Source organism: Tachysurus vachellii, chromosome 10 (genome assembly GCF_030014155.1).
Source record: "Tachysurus vachellii isolate PV-2020 chromosome 10, HZAU_Pvac_v1, whole genome shotgun sequence".
Lineage (NCBI taxonomy): Eukaryota > Metazoa > Chordata > Actinopteri > Siluriformes > Bagridae > Tachysurus > Tachysurus vachellii.
Window position 1 is genome coordinate 18,132,917 of NC_083469.1, and position 21,812 is coordinate 18,154,728.

The 21,812-nt window shown below is 37.0% G+C and overlaps 1 protein-coding gene across 1 annotated transcript in view; it reads left to right on the plus strand.

The window, feature by feature from the left end:
- Positions 1-14,096: 14,096 nt before the first annotated feature.
- nhsl1a (NHS-like 1a) overlaps positions 14,097-21,812 on the plus strand; it is a 51,465-nt gene continuing 43,749 nt past the window's right edge. The window contains exon 1 of the mRNA XM_060880064.1: positions 14,097-14,537. Coding sequence (XP_060736047.1) covers positions 14,228-14,537 — 310 coding nt within the window. The 5' untranslated portion in view covers positions 14,097-14,227. The remainder of the gene's footprint in view (positions 14,538-21,812) is intronic.

The window sequence follows — 21,812 nt, forward strand, 5'->3', positions numbered from 1 at the left end:
AAAATGCAGTTTCTTTGACAAGTGAAACAATGGTGTGTGTTACGTTTCCTTCACATTACTTTTGGTTGTAACTTTTCACCCAAGTATTCTGTTCTGGGATTGGAGCAATGGGTAATTTCTTTTGTCCTCCTCAAAGTCTTGAGGAAGTTTCCTCTACTGCTTCTGCATCTAATCTTTGTGGCTCTTGCAAATGATTTGTGTTGTTTAAGATTTAATGTTATACAGTCTCAGCTACTCATTTCTCCTCATATCATTCCCATTACAGTCTGTACAGGAACCTGCATGTCACCAGTAGCACAATCAAAAGGTGGAAAATAAGCACTGATACCATATTTTTGACCTGACTTTGGTCTGAAAGTAGGAGAAACTAAAATCTCTTTACTGTGACAGCTGTATTCTTGTCTAGGAGCTGCTCCAATCTGCTAATTGTCAAGTACAAGAATATGTTCAGTAATAGCTGCTTATATCTTGTACTGATCCTGCTGTCTGGAAAGTGTTATGAACATACAATGTTTGGACAAACTCTATGTGCTGACATCAGAAGCTGCAGTTTAAATAGTAATGAAATTAGTTTAGCCAAGTGCAACATTCATTCATTTTCTACCGCTTATCTGAACGACCTCGGGTCACGGGGGGTCTGTGCCTATCTCAGGCGTCATCGGGCATCAAGGCAGGATACACCCTGGACGGAGTGCCAACCCATCGCTGGGCACACACACACACTCATTCACTCACGCACTACGGACAATTTTCCAGAGATGCCAATCAACCGGGGGAGGAAACTGGAGTACCCGGAGGAAACCCAGGAATCGAACCCCCAACCCTGGAGGTGTCAAGATAAAGAGCTAAAGTGGACATGCTAAACACTATTTAAGCTTGATTCCTCCTTTTGAAAGGATTTGAGCATTTGCTCATACACACTATCACTATAAATTCTGTTCATCTTGGCAGTAAAGTAAGTTATGAGAAGACCGATCTTGTCAAACTCATTGAAATCTCTTGTTTGTTGTTCATTGTTGTTTTCCAGCTCCGTGATAGTGGCATTTCTTCAGCAGCTTGAGTTACTGCAGCTGCAATGGCTCTAAAATATGCAAGAATCGAAAACAACATGTAAAGCAGAATGATTTTCTAGTTCAGGATGCAAACTGGTTCAACTGATCAAAAATGATATCAGGAATGTCTTCAAAAAAAAAAAAAGGTTTTTAAATTTTGGTAAGGGTTCATGATTTCACCAGCTGGTAAAAGGCTGTCCAGCCTAACAAGGATACTCAAGAGACATAGAGACATGCCAGAGCCATGATTTACCAGTGAGGAATCTGGAAGCTGTTATTGAACAATCTGTAAATGGACATACTGCAAAATCTAGACCAAAATATCTGTATTTGTAATATCTTAACATATTCTGTTAACAGTTAACACCATGATTTAAAATAAATAAATAAATGAATGAGTGAATAAATAAATTAAAAAATAAATAAATAAATAAATAAATAAATAAATAAAATATTATTACCAGTTATCATTCTACACTAATATACAGTCATAGACAACAAGACTATTTTTTTTTTTTTTACTAAATACAAAATGCTTCTCAAGTTAATCATATAAATTAGAGATAAATCTGTAAACAATACAATGGTTCTTACTTACTGATCACATCATGTGGCCCTGAGGCTTTGCTTTTTTTTCAAATAACATGCAATCTTGAAATGATGGAGCACCTTATTGGATAGTTCATGATTTAAATCATTTTCATTGGTTAAAAAATGTTTAAAAGTATAGGTCTGGGAATAAAAGTGTGGGGTTTAAAAAGCTTTATCTTCATTACAAGTGGAGAGTGTTAAATCACAGTTTAACTAAAACTTCCAGACAATAGAACACGCTTTGAACAAGTTTTAACAAATGATGAAATAGGGAGTGCATTGTGTATGTGTGTGAGAGAGAGAGAAAGAGAGAGAGAGAGAGAGAGAGAGAGAGAGAGAGAGAGAGAGAGAGAGAGAGAGAAAGAATTGTGGAAAAAAAAAAAGCTGACAGTGTTAATATGGAACCAAAAACGTGGAGCGCAACCTGGCATTCACTCAAACTCTGCACCTGCACCTTAACAAATGGAGCTCTCCTGTGTGCCTCTCTGGCTTTCTCTGACTCCCACTCTCATTTCTATTCAGCAGAATCTCTCTCTCCTGCCCCAGGTCCACACTCCGGGCGACGCTTTTCTGGGCGTTTATTTATTTTTTCTCCCTGTTTCTCTTGCATAGCATGCCGGATGTGTGTTAATTTGTGCCCACCCCTAGGGGAGTGGAACAATGAGGTGGACCTGTTTCATAGTGCAGCGCCAATTTTTGGGGATGACACAGTGCGGTGCTGAAGACACCTGGTCCACCTGAAGGGGATGTGGAAGACAACTTTCCCCTCCTCTTTCTGTCCCCCCTTGCTGTGTAGAGAAAACATCTGCTCATCAGCAACTCACAGCCTTCTTAATGTACAACCTAATAGTTAGCTTAAAAACAAACATTACAGCGTCAGCTTCATTATGAGACATTAAACATGGTAAAATGCTACAGGATGAATTGGGCAAATTATGGTATTTACAGAGTGCCACATACTGCAGAAGTGAATGTTCATACTTCAGCAGTCTATACTCCTTATTGGGCTATTTTAAAAAAAAGTCTCACATAACAGAAATAAGGATTCAACTGAGTGAACAAGTTCAACATTCAGGCTAAAAAAATCCTAAGTGACTCATACTGGCCAATAATCATTCCAATATGCTATACCAAGAAATGGCTTTTGTTCACATTAATTGTTCCATTTTATACTGTATGTTATGAGCTGTTTTTTCTGTTTCTGTTTCATTCGCCCGCATACATGTACTTCGTTACAAATATACTATGAAAAGGTCTACATAAATATATTGCAAATCTGATTATATGTTTGTTGTTACACTCAACAGACACAGTGAAAGAACCAAAAAATATACAAGCTTGTAATGGAGAGCAGCAGAGAACTACATGCAGTTTGGGATGTGTTCTGGCAGCAATGACTCATTTCACCTGTGTGGTGCAAATACCTGGAGCAAACTGAGTCACCTCACATAACAAGCTTCTCTCACCCCTGCTAGAACTCTAAAGAAGGAACCGTCTGCAAGTTGAATCTTCCATCACGTCTGACATATTGAAATATGGAAAGTTGCTGGTGTAGTGCTCGTGGGCAAAGCCAGTGACATACGGACGCAGGCATGAACACACACAGACGCACACACACACAACTTGGTCAGCACAGATGAGTTGTGGGAAAACAAGCAGCTGCAGGAGGAAGAATGGGCCATAAGGCTCGACTGCTTGCCAAATTTCATCATCTATTATGGATCGCCTGAGAAGCTCGCTCCACTGCGAGCGGGGCCGTGCTTCTGAAACGCATGCAACTGCAAATCAATGCTCAACACCAAGATGCTGGCAACGGATATTTAGCTTGAGAAGGTTTATGTAGGATCAAACAGAAATAAGAGTGGTGCAGTCTCTTTTAGTCGAATTGCCATATGGTTTCAGAGACACAATAAAATATATTTAAATCTAACGGTTTATCAGAATACTGGAACTGTTCATGTAATATATTTTGTCATAAAACATATGTTTTTTCAGCAGTGTTTTTTTCTTTATAATCACTTTTTACATGACATGGTAGAGGACACTTTCTTTAGTTCTGCTTTAAGTCCAAAGGGATATTTTTGTATAATGTTTTTGTATGACTCATATGCTATACATGTGCAGTGGATTTAAGCAGGTGAAGAAAAATATCAATCAAGTGTATATATCTTGGATATAGTCCAATATATCTAGTATTTCCTATTATAAGCATGCAAAAACTTGTTCTGTTGGTAAATGTTATTATGAGGAATTATGATGCAATTATGAGGAAACCATCTATAAACAGGTTAAATTATCATATATATTTGACTTATAATAAACTTATTAATTAAGAAGTAATACACATACTGTATAATTATACATATTTGCTAAGATTCTATATATATATATATATATATATATATATATATATATATTTATTTATTTATTTATTTTATTTTTTATTTTTTTTTTTTTTTAATATATCGCATGGACCTTGCTTCACATCTCCAACACTGGTGGTTTGATTCATGCCTCTTGCAAAAAGTTTTAATTTTCTCCACATGCCTTAGGGGTTTCCTTTGGGTATTCAAGTTTCCTTCCCCAGTCCAAAGACATGCATCGTAGGCTGACTGGCATCACTAAATTGTCTGTAGTGTGTGAGTGTGTGTGCAACTGTGCTCTGCACTGAGTTCTTACCCTGTCTAGAATATTGCCTGGAATAATCACCAGGTTTCCTGTGACTGTCAGAAACAGGTGCCTCTACGAAAGCAGAATCCAGACCCAGTTGCATGGATAAAATGAGGAAAAGGGATTTATTAAGGAAACTATAAACACATGGAAACTAACTAAGCAACTAAATACAAAATAACGATCTTCTTCTTATACTTTTTCTACTTTTGGCTGTTCCCATTAGGGGTCACAATACCGAATCATCTATTTCGAATCATGATGTATATCCCCTTTGGGCTTCCTCTTGACCTTTTACCTGGCAGCTCCATCTCCAAATTCTTTTTACCAATATAAACATCTGGTCCAAACAATCTCAATCTAGCCTCTCTGACCTTGTCCCAAAAACAGACAGCCTGAGCCACCTCTGATGTGCTCATTCCTAATCCTGTCCATCCTTGTCACTCCTAAAGAGAACCTCAACATCCTTATCTCTGCTACGTTCATCTCTGCCTTATTTCTTTTCCTCACTGCTACACTCTCTAATCCATACAGCAGAGCTGGTCTCACTACTGTCTTGAACACAAAACAGAAAACAAGCAACAGAAAACAGAAGATAAAAGACCAGGACAAGGACTCAACAAACAGCAAGCATAAGACAGCAGGTATATATAGGGAGGGTAATTAGTGAGACATAATGGTGTGCAGAGGCAAGAGAAGGATCTGGTGGGGCAAACACAAAACATAAAACAGAAGCACATGGGAACATAAACAAAAAACCAAACCCTCCAGGACCGCCCTCTGGTGTTCTGGCAAGGAGCTGACCAGCAGTCCATGATAGCAACCCTGTGTAGGATAAGTGGTACAGGGAATGAGTAGATGGATGGATGGAAGAATGAAAGGATGTTCAGAAATTACACAGATGCTCATACTCGTACGTTCCCCAAAAGCTCCTGGTTACACAAGTGCACTTGACTATATAGTGTACAGTTATAGAAATCATTAATAATCACATGCTCAGGAGTCTCGCAGATGAGGATGAGATCCCTTTTGAGTCTGGTTCCTCTCAAGGTTTCCGCCTCATAACTTCTCAGGGAGTTTTTGCTCACCGTCGTCAGCTGTGGCTTTTTTCCTTAGGGAAATTTCTAAAAGCTGCATCGTGACATTATCCACTTTCAAAAGCTCTACACAATTAAAATTAAAATGTAGTCAATTTGAGTATTATATCCAACGACAGCTGCTGACAAAATTCTTGCAGAATCTCAGATATTTTTAATTAAATTCTCAGAATTTTTCTTCAGCGCTCTTCTAAAAGTCACCAAAATGAGAACAGAATGAAGCGCACAGGACAGCTACACACATGGCCGTGGCAAATGCAAAAATATGAAAAATATCCTTGTGAAAAATGTATTTTGAAAAATGCATGTGTTTCCCTATTTTCTGCACAACCCTGGATCTCGTTGATTGATGATGTAAGCCAAATGTATTAATTTTCTTAAATTGCGGGTCTATCATCACAGGATCTTCATGAGAGAATATTGTTGCACAGCTCTTCTTAACTTTGACTGAGGTTTTTCTTGGAAACATCTTGTACTATGCAAGTAGCAGTCTCTAAAATTCTTTGAAAAGCAAAGTGCATTAGTCACAAACTTGAACATCTCAGACAAGCCAGTGTTTTTGATTGTTGTTGTGTTTTGTTTTGTTTTAGTCTGCCATCAAGAAACTACCATGCTGTTGTGAGTTTCTGCAGCTTTTTTTCGGCTGGACAACTCTGGCATGCGCCACCTCCACCCAGCAGTCAATTGCCTTGTAAATCACAGGACCTGGGTAATAAAAACTGATTTGTATATCACCAGGAGTGGAGAGTGTGTCTGTCTTGTAAATTTAATTAAACAGCAGGTGCAAAATCGGGTCATATGGCTTTGATGTGCCCCATGTGAGAATGACAACCAGACAAAGATTTTAATATGGTAAGTATTAACATATTTTTGCATGGAGGCTTATATGCAGCAGGGTTTATCACCTGGAAGAGTATAAAACACCTCCTCCCTAACCCCAAAAAAATCAAACATGATTCAAATGAGCTGTCACCTTCAATTTTAAAGGATCAGCACCAGAATAAACGTTTAAGCTCTTCAGAACAGCCTCTGCTTGCCTAATGTTGCATAAATGCCCCTATTAGAGGCGTCTGTCCCATACTGAGACACTTTGGCTAATTACAGCCTCGCTATGAGGTGAATCACAAGCTCATCAAAGATGGCTAATTCGTAAAACATACACACTGAATAAAAACAGATTGCCAAAAAGCAACAAGAGGACTCTCTCAGATAGATTAAGTCTAAACATGAGTGCGATCTCTATTTACACAGCAGCTCCTCAGAGATATCAAAATCACTGGAGCTAAAAATCATCCTCTTATTGGGGGATGCGACCTGCTGTACCATCAGTCCCATCTCTAAGCCCTACTGATTTGGTTTGATTTGTGAGACACATCAGGCACTGACCTGATGGCAACACCCATTTTGTGTTTTTACTTCCACTTTTTCCCTCTCTCGTTTTTTGTCCCTTTCCATGGTGGTGTTGGATAATTACCACCTAGGATGTTGCCATCTGTGCCGCCCTTTCACGGTCTGTTAACTTGCCTCTCAAAAAGTTTTCCAGTGACAGGGGCCACGCATGTAAGAAGGTGCACATTCAGGCATCATTAAATTCAGCACTAAGGAGAATAGACTTACTTATGACTCAAAGCAGCTAGGAGAAGTGTGCCAAGCCAAGCCAAAAATAGACTAATGCAAGAAAAATGAAGCCTGCTGAAATATTACGAATTCTATGCCAATGTGCGTGAAAAGTGGTTTTGAATGTTGATTCTGGGGTCATGTTGGCTGCCTCTGGGCCAAATAACACAACTTGCCTTTGGCACACTGTCATTCCAAAGTCAGGCTGACATTTTCCTCCTTATGTCCAACACACATTTGCCTTCGCTGAAGTTTCATTTTCAAGCCTGCATCATAACAAAAATAGCTCTGCTCATTATAACTCATAGACCTGACTACCAGCAATATGGTAAACAAACCATTTTTTGTGACAAGATCTTATCTACCAGCCTGAACAATTGGCCTGACACATTCTTTGTTAAAGCTTCACTTTTAAAAATACTGCTGTCAGGTTGTATGGGTTTTTAATGAGAAATGCCAAACTTCATGCCGACAGCAGTGGAGTGGTTGAGAAAGGAGGGGTACAGGTGCATAGCTGGAAGCAATGGATTGCTGAACAGCCAAGACAGAACTTATCAATGCTCCTCTGATTATTGCCACATACTACCAGAGAAATTAAGCAACCGTAACCCAGGTGTGTGGAGGAGACAGGAATTATAGAATTATACAGACCTGGCTGAGTTTTTCTAGTTAAACCGTATATCAGCAGCAGCTCATGACTATAGACTTTTGTAGGGTAAAATGACATATAAACTCGAACAAAAAACGATGTCAAGAGGCGATCACTGTAATTATACAGTAACCACGATACAGAATAGATGCATAATTTAAATGTGTTTGTTCAATTGTGGTTGATAATGCAGGTGAGGATTCTGCTGAAGTGTTTACGTCTCAAAAACCACACAAAAGTCCTGTTATAACAAGCCCAAATAAAATGTAGTCAGACAAAAAGGTAGAGACATTTTCTCCTTCCTCCATTCCCTCTCCCAAACTTTGCAGTATACACACACTGAGAACATTATTACAGTAGGACCACTTACACACCTACTCATTCATGCAATTATCTTATCAGCCAATTGTTTGGCAGCAACAAAATATATTTAATCATGTTGCTACAGATTAAAAAATTCAGGTAATGTGCCTACTGTATGTCTGTGGCAAGGTTGTTGACAACATACAGGCTGGTTTAATTGTGTATTTTAGAAATTCCTGGGATTTTCATACGTAAAAGTTACTAAACTTTATTTAGAAGGGTGTGAAAAACAAAAAACATCCTGTGAACGGAAACAACTTGATCCTGTGACGTGTCAGAGAAGAATGACCACACTGAGCTGACGGGAAGTCTATAATATCTCAAATAATAGTTCTTTACAACCGTGGTGTGCAGAAAAGCATTTCATCATGCACACAACATCAAACATTTAGTTGGATTGGGTACAACAGCAGATTGCCACATCAGGAACAAGATTAGGCTATCATGGGTACAAACTCTCAATCCACCTCAATGGCTGAATTTTGTACATGTTGAGATGCTTTTATGCTCATCGTAAGTGTAAAGAGTCATTATAAGGCTTACTATATCCTTCCTGTCAGCTTGACCAATCTGGCTATTTTCCTCTGACCTCTCTTATCAACAAGGTGTTTCTACTGTCAGTCAATCAGTGTTTTCTGATAGGTGCACCATTCTGTGCAAACTGTAGACTGTTGTGTGTTAAAATCCCAGGGGACCAGTAGTCTCTGAAAAACTCAAACCAGCCCATCTGGCAACAACATCCATGCCACCATCAGAGTCATACTGTAGGATCACACTTTTTTGTCATTCTGTGTTTGATGTTTGATCTGAAAATTCACTGATGCTCTTGATCTGTATCTCCATGATTCTTTTTTGTGTGAAGGGCCACATGCTTTGCAGATTACTAGTGTGAGGGTATACGGTTATTCCTAATGAAGTGCATTTTGTAGAAGAAATGTTTCTGTACATCATAGGCACACAGTGTCATGCACGCATTTACACTTTGCATTTTGTGGACATTTATTAGATTTAATTATGATTATTTGTTATATAACGGTTGTTATTAAACTTTTTTGTTATTAAAAAGTGCTGTAAGCACAACTCTCTCTCAATGGGCCACCATTAGTATTTGATGCAGTTCACATTTTTGACCATTAAGAGCACATTGTCCAAAGATCGAGCAAATAACATCTGCTTATATCTGAATATACACGTTGAACATTTTATTAGAAATGGCTGTTGACTCAAAAGAGGTCATTACTATTTCAATGAAATTCAAAATGCTTGTTAATGAGGACTTTACACTTCATGACATACTATAGAGTTTTCTCTGCCCAACCTTCACCATGAATGAGCTGTCACTTGCTTACACTGATATATCGGTCAGTCATAACACTTCTTCCAAACCACCACCACTAGTGTTCTAGTGTTTCTCCTTCACAGTGGAAAGGCCCTAAATTATCACAGCAGCTGACATAGCTTCTTTCCCCAGGCCATAATCCTCCTAAGCCAGGACTACTTAATTTCCCTTCTCGCTGATAGGTGGCACATGCAACATTCCTTATGTACACCAATGGATGTACAAAAGTTGCACTTAAAACTCACTGCTCACCTTTTTAACTGTATATTCTTTTTATAATCTCAATCCACATTTGCTTGGTCTATTCTTGTAATTGTCAACATTATAATACTATATTATTTTCACCGTATTGCATTTCTGCATTGTATTGTACTATTGTTATATTGTATTTATTAAATATTGGATATTGTTTACCGAATGCTGCTCTCTGCTCAACTCTGCTGTATTGTTCTATTGTATTTTACTCTTTTTTTTTTTACTATTTGATGTATGTGAGTTTTCACTCGTACTTGATTCTAATACAACGTGCAAACTAAACCATCTCAGCCGCTTAAAGGTTAGAGGAAGGTTGTGCTCTGTGCCATTTATCAACTCTGACATGTTCATATATTGGCACTTATTACAAACAAATTGCTGAATTGTATTCCAATCTCTGGGTGTTCCCAAAACTCCCATCCCCTCCGTTCGAAATGTTCTCCCCTAAAGGCTGGAAGCAAACTTTTCAAACTCTAACAGCTGTGTGAAGGGCAAAGCTGAGTAAGCTCAGGTGAAACACTTCAGGCAGCAGCAGGTTTCAGTCTCAAAGGTGCTGGGATCTCATCCCAATCCAGCACCACTGCGCATATGCTCTGGGCTTAAAATTTAGGCATATTCATGGCTTCATGGCTTATGAGTAAGAGCAATAGCAGTGTAAGAGCAGTGGATTGACGAAACTTAAAATAATCATTTTAGCCCATGATAATCGTACTCTAAATCTAAATTGCATTTTATTACATTGAAATTTACTCTAAACTATAATAAATATATAAAGCTTTATAGGAAAGGAACTTACTAGCTCAAAACAGTCAAAAATATATTCGCTTATAATTACAATTATTTACAGTATAACAATGATTTTAGAATATTTAGATTAGTAGTCATAGTAATCCGAATTCTAATCCTTATACATAAACCATCTATAACATTTCAAGCTCGTTTATAATCTTTATAGTATATTGAAGGACATTGCCTATAATACACCTTTTTATACAAAGTGTTCTTCAAAGCTTATAAAGGATAGTTAAGAGTTCATGGCTTCATAAAAAGGTACTTGAAACTTAATTAAACCAATTTCTCTACTCAGGGTTGTGCACAGAATCTTTAACAGTAAATGTACAGAGTACTGCAAACTATACAACTATGCCTGAAAATCATATCTTTTCATCAAAATCACTGCTGTAATTAAATCCTCCATTTCAAATTAATTACCTAGAAATAATTTGATTAAGGATATGGAGCTGAACAAATGGCTGTTTATCTGTAATGCAGTGGTTGGTTTTAACTGCAATTGCAAGGCATTTGATCCCCTTACTTTGCCAAAATGAGGGACAGGAGTGTGTATACTTTTATCTAAGAAAAGCATAAGCATCTGAAAGAAGTCCTGATCCGAAAATGTGTTTTATATGGAGCTTTAGCTCCCTCATCTGGCCGTCCAGTGTACTGCAATTAACCAGAAATTAATAATGCGATTGTCGAATAATATGAAAGATCATTTCAAATGTATACAAACTTCTTCAGAACGTATTATAACATGAAGCTGTTTAGTATAACCCTTTATATTGTTAGGGTTTTCTGTAAACCCTACAAATAAACATCTATTTAACCTTTAATCAATTAAACATTCATTTCACTGTTGGGCAACACCATCACTCTGAGAAAATGCCTCCTGCACACATTGTTTGTGTTTTTCTGTGCTAATAATACACTAGTTCTTTGCTAGTACTAGCAAACAAATAATGCTGTTAAAGATAAACAAAACTGAGAAAGAGTTCATAAATTCTGTTTGCAAAACTTTTACATACTATATACTGCATTTATTAATTAATACTCAGTAACGTCTTTATCCTGGTGAGGGTTTAGTGGAACTTGAGCAACAGGTGGGAATACACACATATACACAATGGAGGAACAAAACTGCACACAGTAACCTGAGCCCAGGATCGAAGCAGAGGCCCTGGAGCAGTGACTCACTGCCAGTGAGGAAGCAACATTACCTGCTGTCTCACCACACCCTCTACTATGGAAAGGTCTTAGGGAAGCATAACTGCTTTAAAAGTATAAAAAGTATCGTAATCAAATAAAATGATGCTGTAAATATGATGGAAATTCACTGCAAAAATCATTAAATAATAAAACAATTGAACTGATATTTGTCTTGACCACTCAATGGCTTTAAAACTACATTGATTTGCTTATAAACTGCATGAATATTTATATCAGTACACCATCATACAGTTTAAGGATGTTTTTGGTAGGATGTTCCACATTTTCTTTCTTGGTTCATTTGTGTCAATGTTTTCTCTGAAAAGTGAAAATTCAGAAAAAAAGAAAGTACTTTTTAGACATTTGGAAAAATTGGTAAAAGCTTACCTAAATTATTTCTTTTTATTGGTTTTGCTATTTAACTGATATTGTTGCACTTCACTTGCATCTTTGTCAGCTGAAAATAAGATGCAAAATTAATTTTAGCTATTTGTGCGAGCTGACGTTTTCATGTGTTCAGATTATTTGACGTACAATGCTTGGTAAGTCTTCCATAAATTTGAAGGTCTCTAGCACCATCTAATGTATCATGAGTGCAATCGTTTGTATGTTGAAAAATGCTTCTCCTTTACAAAACTTGCAATAAACTGTTAAAAATGTTTACAGTTGTCAAGAAACAATTATCATTTAAAACCCTACAGGAGGGGTTTATCACTCCTCGCACTGCACCTCGCTCCCACAGATCTGCCAGCACTGCTCGACTGGTCCCACCATCTTCCCTGGTGAGAGGTAGGTTTACATCAAGACTCTTGTCTGTTCTGGCACTGAGGTGGTGGAATAAACTTCCCCTAGATGTCCAAACAGCTGAGTCACTGGCTATCTTTAAATGACGGATAGACCTTTCTCATCTTGAAACACTTGAACTAGACCACATATAGTGTATATTTAAACACACACACACACACACACACACACACACACACATGCACACATACTTTTGTACCTCACTCTGGATAAGGGGGTCTGTCAAATGCTGTAAATGTAAATAAGAAAGAAAGTCCTCAGAGATGTGTTCAGTTCATAAATTATATATAATTGATAACTAGCTGATAAATACCAGGTAATTAATTCATCCATCCATTCATTTTCTGTAATCCTACACAGGGTGAAAGGGAACCTGGAGTCTATCCTAGGGGACTCGGGCCACAAAATGTGGGACACCCTGGACCAACCCATTGTAGGGCACAATTGCGCACTCACACACCTTTTCCATCTTTTCTCTGCAAATTATGGATTGTCTTTGATGTGTGTCTTGAACATTAGAATATGACATTTATGTGCAACAAACTGTGGTTTTAAATTCTAACAAATGTTTTTTTCTGGGAAAACTGATATTCTTTATCGAGCCATTATGCAGTAGAAATTATTATTACATTATAATTCTATTATTATCCTACAGACAATTTAGAGATGCCAATCAGCCTACAATACATGTTTTTGGACTTGGGAAGGAAACAAGAAGAAATCCCCAAAGTGCTGTAAGAACTCTGAGCACACAGAACAGAGGTGTGAATCAAACCCCCAGCCTGGGATGTGTGAGCAAACATATCTTGTGCAAACTACAGTATATCGTTGTTATATTTTTTTTCCTCGTAAAAGCAGTAACTTGATACATGATACAACGTGCCTCTGTAAACTTTTAGAAAATAAAATGCATGTTACTGAATCCTGCAGTGAAACTGCTTTATAAAAGTAACATGAATTAATTAGTGTGACATTATATAATAGGCTTTGTTAAGCATTAAATAAGGAAGTTCACCACAAAATATTAGAAGGTTATAAAAATGTTCATGATTCAAAAGGCCTATGTAAAAAAAAATATTTATTACACATTTGTATACAATGCTGTACTGTAACAAAAGAAGCATAACGCTAGTTCAAAGTACATGCACATGTTTATAATTCAGACAAGCTGTCCCAAATTACCACGTCATTAAATGCTTTGCAGTCAGGTTTGACAAAGGGTGAGCCATGCTTCTTTAGAATAGGATATCATTTTAATAATCAACAAAATGATTTTTGTTGATTATTAAATCCCCCCCCAATATGTCTCAGTGAATCTATGTGAACACTAAAATTGTTCCACTTGAAGCTTTTGCAGGCTCTGATTTCAATTTGCATCTATATTCCTGGGGGCACTTTTTAGGGGTTAGACTAGTAGCCTAATGTAATACCAAAAACTCTTAAATGATCTTCTGGGAAGTGTAAAGTGTGTATTCATTGCAAATAGAGTCAGCTCTGACCTTTAAAGCCTTTACTTTACCCTTAACTGTTTGTAACTTTGTTAGTCGGATTTTCAGCCAGGTCCAGATCCACTGAGTCTCTGAACTCCATGTCGGCTTTTCCATGTGGCTTATTAAACCAGATTTCGGAGAGAGTTGAACTCAAAACTCTACACAGAATGGAGAACTCTCATCCTATGAATAACGTGGCTGGACCTCACTGTGTACTCCAAGCTGGTCTGATGAGCACATTTTCAGAACTTTAACGAGGCCAAACTTTCTATTTCAGGTGCTTCTTTGATAGAGATAGAGACAGAGATATAGAGATGCCTTTCTATAAACGCACAGTCGAGCCTCAGAACTTGTGCAGGTTCAACACAGGACCACTCGAACCTGCACCAGACCGCTGTACTGTGTTCCGCTCGCAGTTATGGACATCTTTGAACGATGTGAGCTGTACAAGTATGAAGAACATCCTGCAGCAGCTTTCTGATCTGTCTCGTCATGCAGGAAGCATCTTTTTGGAGCTCCAAAGCGAAGCGGCTTCGGTTATCCAGAGGAGCGCAGCGCTGCAGAGGAGACTGGATACTTTACACAACACTGTGATCAAACTCCACCACAAGAAGATACGAATCCGTAAGTCGTTTGTTTTGGACTCGTACACAGTGAGTTTAGGGAACATTGTTTAGAAATTGCTGTGTATATGCTTTAATGAAAAAGAAATAAGAACAGTGTAGTAGAAAGTAGTTAAAGAATGGATGGATGGATGGATGGATGAATAGATGGATGGATGGACGAATGGATGGATGGATGAATAGATGGATGGATGGATGGATGGACGGATATATGGATGGATGAATAAATGGATGGATGGATGGATGGAAGAATGGATGAATAAATGGATGAATGGATGGAAGAATGGATGAATGGATGGATGGACGGACGGACGGACGAACAGATGGATGGATGGATGGATGGACGGATGGATGGATGAATGAATGAATGGATGGTTAGATGGATAGGAGTGAGCTACTTAAAATTAAAAAAAAGTCTTTATTTCAAGCTGCTTGGAATGAATCCATTCCATTCTCTGGATGAATGGATGGATAGACGGATGGACAGATGGATGGATGAATAGATGGATGTATGGATCCAGTGAGCTACTTCAAATAAAAAAAGTTTTTATTTCAAGCTGCTTTCACTGATTAGTGATTTCTATAATTATTATTTGATCTGGCAAAGTTATACTTTTGGGCTGGTTTAAAAGCCAAGAGTGCAAATTTGAAATCTTTTGCCTTGAGCGATCCATTTGAATCCATCAACCCTGAATGCTATTCATATAACTATTTGATACCTGGACAAATTACTGAACAAATGGATAAGCCATTAGATGAATGTCTAGATGAATAACACAGTTAAATCAGGTTTGTTTATCATTTATACAGTATCTAAGATGTAAGTGTGTTAAAATGTATCTGTACGATACAGAATAATTATTCACATAATAAAAATCTAAAACAAAAATGGCTACATATATATGCAAATCTGTATCACTCTGCAAAAGTAAGGTGTAAAGTGACCATGGGACACTGGAATTACAGTGGAAACATATATTTACATTGAGCTTCTGTATTGTGTATTCTATATACAACTGAAATATACATCATTTATGTTATATACTAATCAGATTTGTGCATAATGAAGTGTGGGCTTTAATATAGCTTTTATTAAATTGCTAAAGATTTCCACCACCTTTATGCTGTGATTTTTTTTTAGAAAAAGTATTTCAAATAATTTCTTTCTATTCCTCATGCTGCCTGGGACATTATCTCTTTGTTTACTTTTGTCTTCTTACTTTCTTACTTCAAAGGAGAACAAAAGATTGAATCGGGATGGAGGTTATTGGGTCGGGTTACTGGGACAGTGGTAATGATGTGGATGACTGTGATGCATTTGTGTGTTTTCTGAAAAATGACATTTCTGTTTTATAATTTTTAATCAATAAACATTCTTAGTGGTGTTTAAATGCAATCATTTATCCATGCACTTTTTTACACATTATTAATTATATATAAGATCCAGTAAGGGCTACAGTTCATTAGCAAAATATTTGGTTTATTTAGTTGGATTGTGTCCTATTGAGAGTGTGGCTAGAGATACAAAATGTGAACACTTTACTTGTCTCAATTGTCTGCACTCTAGTTTAAAAAAGAGGTAGACGACATTGATTCATTTAAGTGTTCTTGTTAAGGCAAATTAGTAGGAACCTGTGAGACATGCTACTGCAAAATATCTAAATATCTAATATCTAATATCTTTACTTGACGTGTCCAAAATCATCAAATGTTTTGGACTATTAGATCGTCTTTTCACCTAAGAAATTTATAATTATGATGTTTTGGGGGGGTACGGTGGCTTAGTGGTTAGCACGTTTGCCTCACACCTCCAGGGTTGGAGGTTCGATTCCCGCCTCCGCCTTGTGTGTGGAGTTTGCATGTTCTCCCTGTGCCTCGGGGGTTTCCTCCGGGTGCTCCGGTTTCCTCCCCCCGGTCCAAAGACATGCATGGTAGGTTGATTGGCATCTCTGGAAAATTGTCCGTAGTGTGTGATTGTGTGAGTGAATGAGAGTGTGTGTGTGCCCTGCGTTGGGTTGGCACTCCGTCCAGGGTGTATCCTGCCTTGATGCCCAATGACACCTGAGATAGGCACAGGCTCCCTGTGACCCAAGGTAGTTCGGATAAGTGGTAGAAAATGAATGAATGAATGAATGTTGTGGTGTGAAAATGTTATCTTATTAATAGTAATCTGGAAATAGGGTAGCATTTATGTATCATATCTGTCTCCAACCTTGAAGCAGCTTTGAACACATGACGTAGATCCTGTTTGTGTAAAAGTAAAGAGCATGAAAACTCTTTTCCTCTAGGCAATATTTAGTTGGAATAGTAGTAGCATCACCACTGCGTACTGCACACAACTCTTTCCATTCCTGATGTCCAATTCCACTTAATTTTCAGTAATATTATATCTTTGTGATATCTATACCATATGTGTCACTATTCTTTATTCCATTTGCGGTTTGTTTGTTGTATGTTCCTCGGCCGCCATTGCGTTTCGTCGTGTTTTTAAAGAAAACAATGGGTGTTTTCACTGCTCTTGCCTGCGGCGCTTAGTCCAGAGTAAGGTGAGCATGGGGCAGGAAACCGACATTAAGTGAACCCATGTGCACTCCTGTGCCTTAATAAAACCAGACCCAAGGAAAGAGAGCACCTCTGTTCTTTGCATAGGATAGGATGGTATTAAGTACATATATAATCAAGGGTCGTTTTAGTCAAAGACCTGGAATAGATTTGTTCTGTGAGTTTTTCTGCTACAACACTTGACGTAACTGGAATAATTAGCTAATATGTTCAGTATGGTGTGTTAGAAATCTGTGTGGCCAAGACTGGAAGGTTTACATTGAAAATATGGCAGTATGTCTGAAAGAAAGAGAAAAAAACATTAACATTTGCAGTAAAAATCAGTTTTGTTTTTGTGTGTGTTTTATACAAGGATTCATTATAGGGTCTAGAATTCAAGGATTATTAACATTTATACAAGGATTAATTTCTAGTAGGCTTTCATTTTCATATACTGTATACATTTCAGCAATTCTATATTAATTGATGAACAAGAAAATAATAGATATGTTTATGTAGCTATTATACTGTACCGGCTAGTAATATCATGGTTTATTAGAATAAACCAGACACGTTGCTAGAAGTTGCCCTACGTGGCTTTTTTCTGTAGTAACTCTAATCACATAATATGTAGTACATGGTACAAAACTTACTGCTGCGGCTGAAAGTCAACACAAACATACTCCATGAACTCCAGCTGTTTTTTTTTCTTTTCCACTCCTGCCTCTTCTCTGCAGTGTGCTTTTTCTAGCTCATTCCTCAGCGATCTTCTGCAGGGGGAGAACGTGTCAAAACCAGATGTGCCTCCAGCCATTTTGAAGGCTTTCCCTGACACTACTTTTATTACATTTACTTACACACTCACACACACACACACACCTGTTCTCTTGTTTTCACATCTGTACACTTTTTAGAGATTGATTCATGTGTGATTTTTTAATTATTCCATATTGATCTTCCCTCCTTTACTGTTGCTTTCCCACACCATGTGTAATACTTTAGCTATTGCCCACCTCACTTTCACCCAAAGGAACAGTTGGAAAGCTGGAAATTTTAAAAGCTTTCATGCATAAATCCAAATCTTTGAAATGCTGTTACCTAGAGTTCTTCAGAGGTTCACTGTGATGAGAATATCAACACACACACACACACACACACACACACACACACACACACACACACACACTGTAAGACTTGCAGTCTGGTCTCCTGATGGTGAACGTTGGTATGAAATCAACATCGCCATCAAACATTCTGCATTCCTGCAGAGAAACAATGGACCATGAGAAACAGGCTATAATATCTGCACTCCTCTATTTTCAAAACTAACACAAATGCCACACACTGTTCAACAAATTGCTAGATTCGTTTCAATTTTATTTTTACATTATTATTATTATTATTATTATTATTATTATTATTAGTATTATTATTAGTATTATTATTATTATGTAACTTGTTATGTAACAGTCTCTGTTGAATGAACTTTCATGCCAAGACAAGCATTCTTGTGTCATATAGACAAGGACAAAGATATTTGTTGACAGTGTAAATCAAAAGGTCCTTGACTCATATTGATGGCCAACACACTGTTTTGTTTTGTTTTTTTTGTAAAATATTCTAGTACCATAAAAATACAGTTTTAAAGCTGCTGAATTTTGGACTTTTGCTGTTTTTTGTTTTTTTTTTTCTGGTAGAAAAATGCCCGTGTAGACAGCTTATGGAAGAACAGATCATAATGTGGAATTTGCTATAGTTTAGATAGTCTAGTGCATGAAATACACTATATGACTAAAGGTATATGGACACCTACCCATTATATTTATATGTGGGTCTTCTTTACAATGTGGCCACACTGTTGGAAGCATGCAGTTGTCTAGATTTGTTCTGAATTCATTCTTCTGCTACCATCATGAGGTACATAAGTAATAGTGAGTCTGTTTAAGTAGCAGCCATGTCCAGCAGCCATGTAAGCCCAAGCCATGGCAGAACCTCCACTGTGCTAAAAGGACAAGCTCCAGTGTTTTTGATTTTGAGAAGATCTTGTGTTTCTCCACGCTTTGCCCTTTCCATCACATTGGTAGAAGTTTATTTTCCAGAACTTTTGTTATCTGTTTTTTTCCATTGTGCATTTCCAATCTGGCCTTTATATTCTTACTGCTGATGAGTGCTTCAAATCTTGTGGCATGGAGGGATTTTTGGAGAGCCCTGTATACAGTATATATATTTCCCTTAACAAAAGGTCAGTGTCTTATAATGTCAATGTTGTATATTGTTTTGTCAATGAAATCTTGTGAAGAAATATTAAATGAAAAGTCACTGGTAAACACAAGCCTGCATATAGTCAGGAAATCATCTGGGAAAGATTTTTATGGTGACATCATGTTTAGACATTTGCAGTCTTGCACTTTACAGAGTACACAGGATGTCTGATTGGCAGAAAGTATGTGTTGATTGAGTTTGTTGGTTTGTATGTAGTGTTTTATTTATAGACCTGACACATGTAGCTTTTATTGCTAGCGGTTGGTCAAGCGCTAGTTTTACTTCAAACCAAGCATGTGGTGCTGGTATGTGAAGGCAAAAAACATGTCTGGTAGAATTAAGAATCTGATTAATATTGGGACAAATGCAATATGACTAATAAAATAAATAATTTATAATAAATAAAACATCTTTATTTTTTGTTCAGGATCTTGAAATTCTCCATTGTCATACATTCATTTGTTGACGGTTTTGCTTTGTGGTTAGTGTGACCTCTCAGCTATTACCATTATTTCTTTTGAATTTGGGTAATAAAATCAGTGCTCCACCACTTAGATTTGCAGCTAGACAAGTCATTGTGTTCTGATAAGCTGCGGTTTGGATGATTACTGTAAGTGTGCAAATACAATATGTGAAAATTGAATAAGAAATTGCAGCGGTCCTACATCTACACCCATAAACACAAATGAATTGTGATTAGGGAATGTTAAACCATATCCAAGGAATACAACATTGTTAAAGCCTCAACCCTTAATAACATGACACTGGCAGTTAACCAGTGATTCTCAATGCCAAGACAAAGTTGTTATTGAACAATGAAGTTAGAGTGCATTTGTATATGCGGCACATTTATTCTTAACATTTAAAAACTTGGTTTATTGCCAAATTTTAATAAAAACTGCGTTTGGTTTTGGATTTGAATAGTAACATTATAAGACCTTTAAATCATTATATGTGGGATAGTCTGTAACTCTAGGTTTTATTAGGTAAGCCTAATTTATTTACTGATGATTTGCTAACAGTGTCCCATTCATCCTCCTTCTAAATGACATCTAGGTTTAATAATAGAGGACACAAGCTCTAAATCGGGGTTCATCATTTAAATATAGGGCCAATTATTTGTGAGGTGAATATTGTTTTACTTCAAATCACCACCATCAAAAGTCCCAATTAAGACATCAAACAATAATAATAATAATAATAATAATAATAATAATAGCAGGGGATTTCATGACATTAAATATTACACTATGTACACCTACACCTAGGGCATTCTTTTTATTTCAGAAAGCCATTGGTGGACTGAGATGGATCTCAGTGATGTGCCTTCCTTTCCTTATTGTTACCACCTCATTTACATTTTAGCTCCCCACTGGTTTTGGCACAATATAATTGCTATACTGAAAAAAAGCTCATTCAGTTTTCTTCAATTTAATGAATACAATTAAACACAAGGATCAAACCTTGTGTTTAATTTTGAGCACGGGTGTTTTGTAACCTACACATTATGACTGCTCTATTCTACCATGCATGTTTTAATTGCATAAATGTATTACTACTGTGTAGTTCTACATATAATTCTACAGTGCATTGTAAAAGTATTCAACACACTAAGGGTTTGTCCTGATTTTACAATCAGGAATTAAAATGGATGGAGGTTTGTACCATTGGATTTACACAAGACACTCATGACTTAAAAAGTGTTAAATATTTTTTACTGTGAAACAAACAACAATTAATTCAAAAACAGAAATCTGGAGGGTGTATAAGTATTCACCCCCAAATGTTAATAATATGTCAAGCCACTTTTGTTGCAGTTAGAGCTGCATGTCTCTTTTAGATATGTCTCTATTATCTTAGCACATCTAGGCACTGGGATTTTTGCTCATTTATCAAGGCAAAATTGCTTCATCTCCTATGTTAGTTGGGTTACTTTGGTGATAGAACATTTAACTCAGTTTTTCTTGGTTTCCATTGGTCCCTGTCAATGAATAGCATCCCTTCTCTTGTCAAGTTTGTAGTTTTTAGATATGATTGACTTAATGATGCTCTGTGGGATCATCAAAGTTTGGGATATTTTTTGATCCTACTTTTTCACAACTTTGTCTCTGACTTGGTTCGAGAGCTCCTTAGTCTTTATGTTGCCTTTCAAAGCAGGTTTATTTATACTAAATCATGTGACAGATCATGTGACACTTTTTGCACATATGTGGACTTAAATCAACTAATTATAGGACTTTTGTAGTTAATTGGTTGGAAGTGCATGGATCTTATTTAGTGTGAATACTTACTGTATGCATCCTCCAAGTTTCTGTTTTCTTAATTATTGCTTGTTTCACAAACAATATTTTGCATCTTCAAAGTCATAAGTGTGTTTCGTAAATCCGCAACTAACGCTCCCCACAAAAAAAAAACAAAAAACACAACTTTATTTCAGGTTGTATTGCAAAAAAAAACATTACAGACTCCAAGA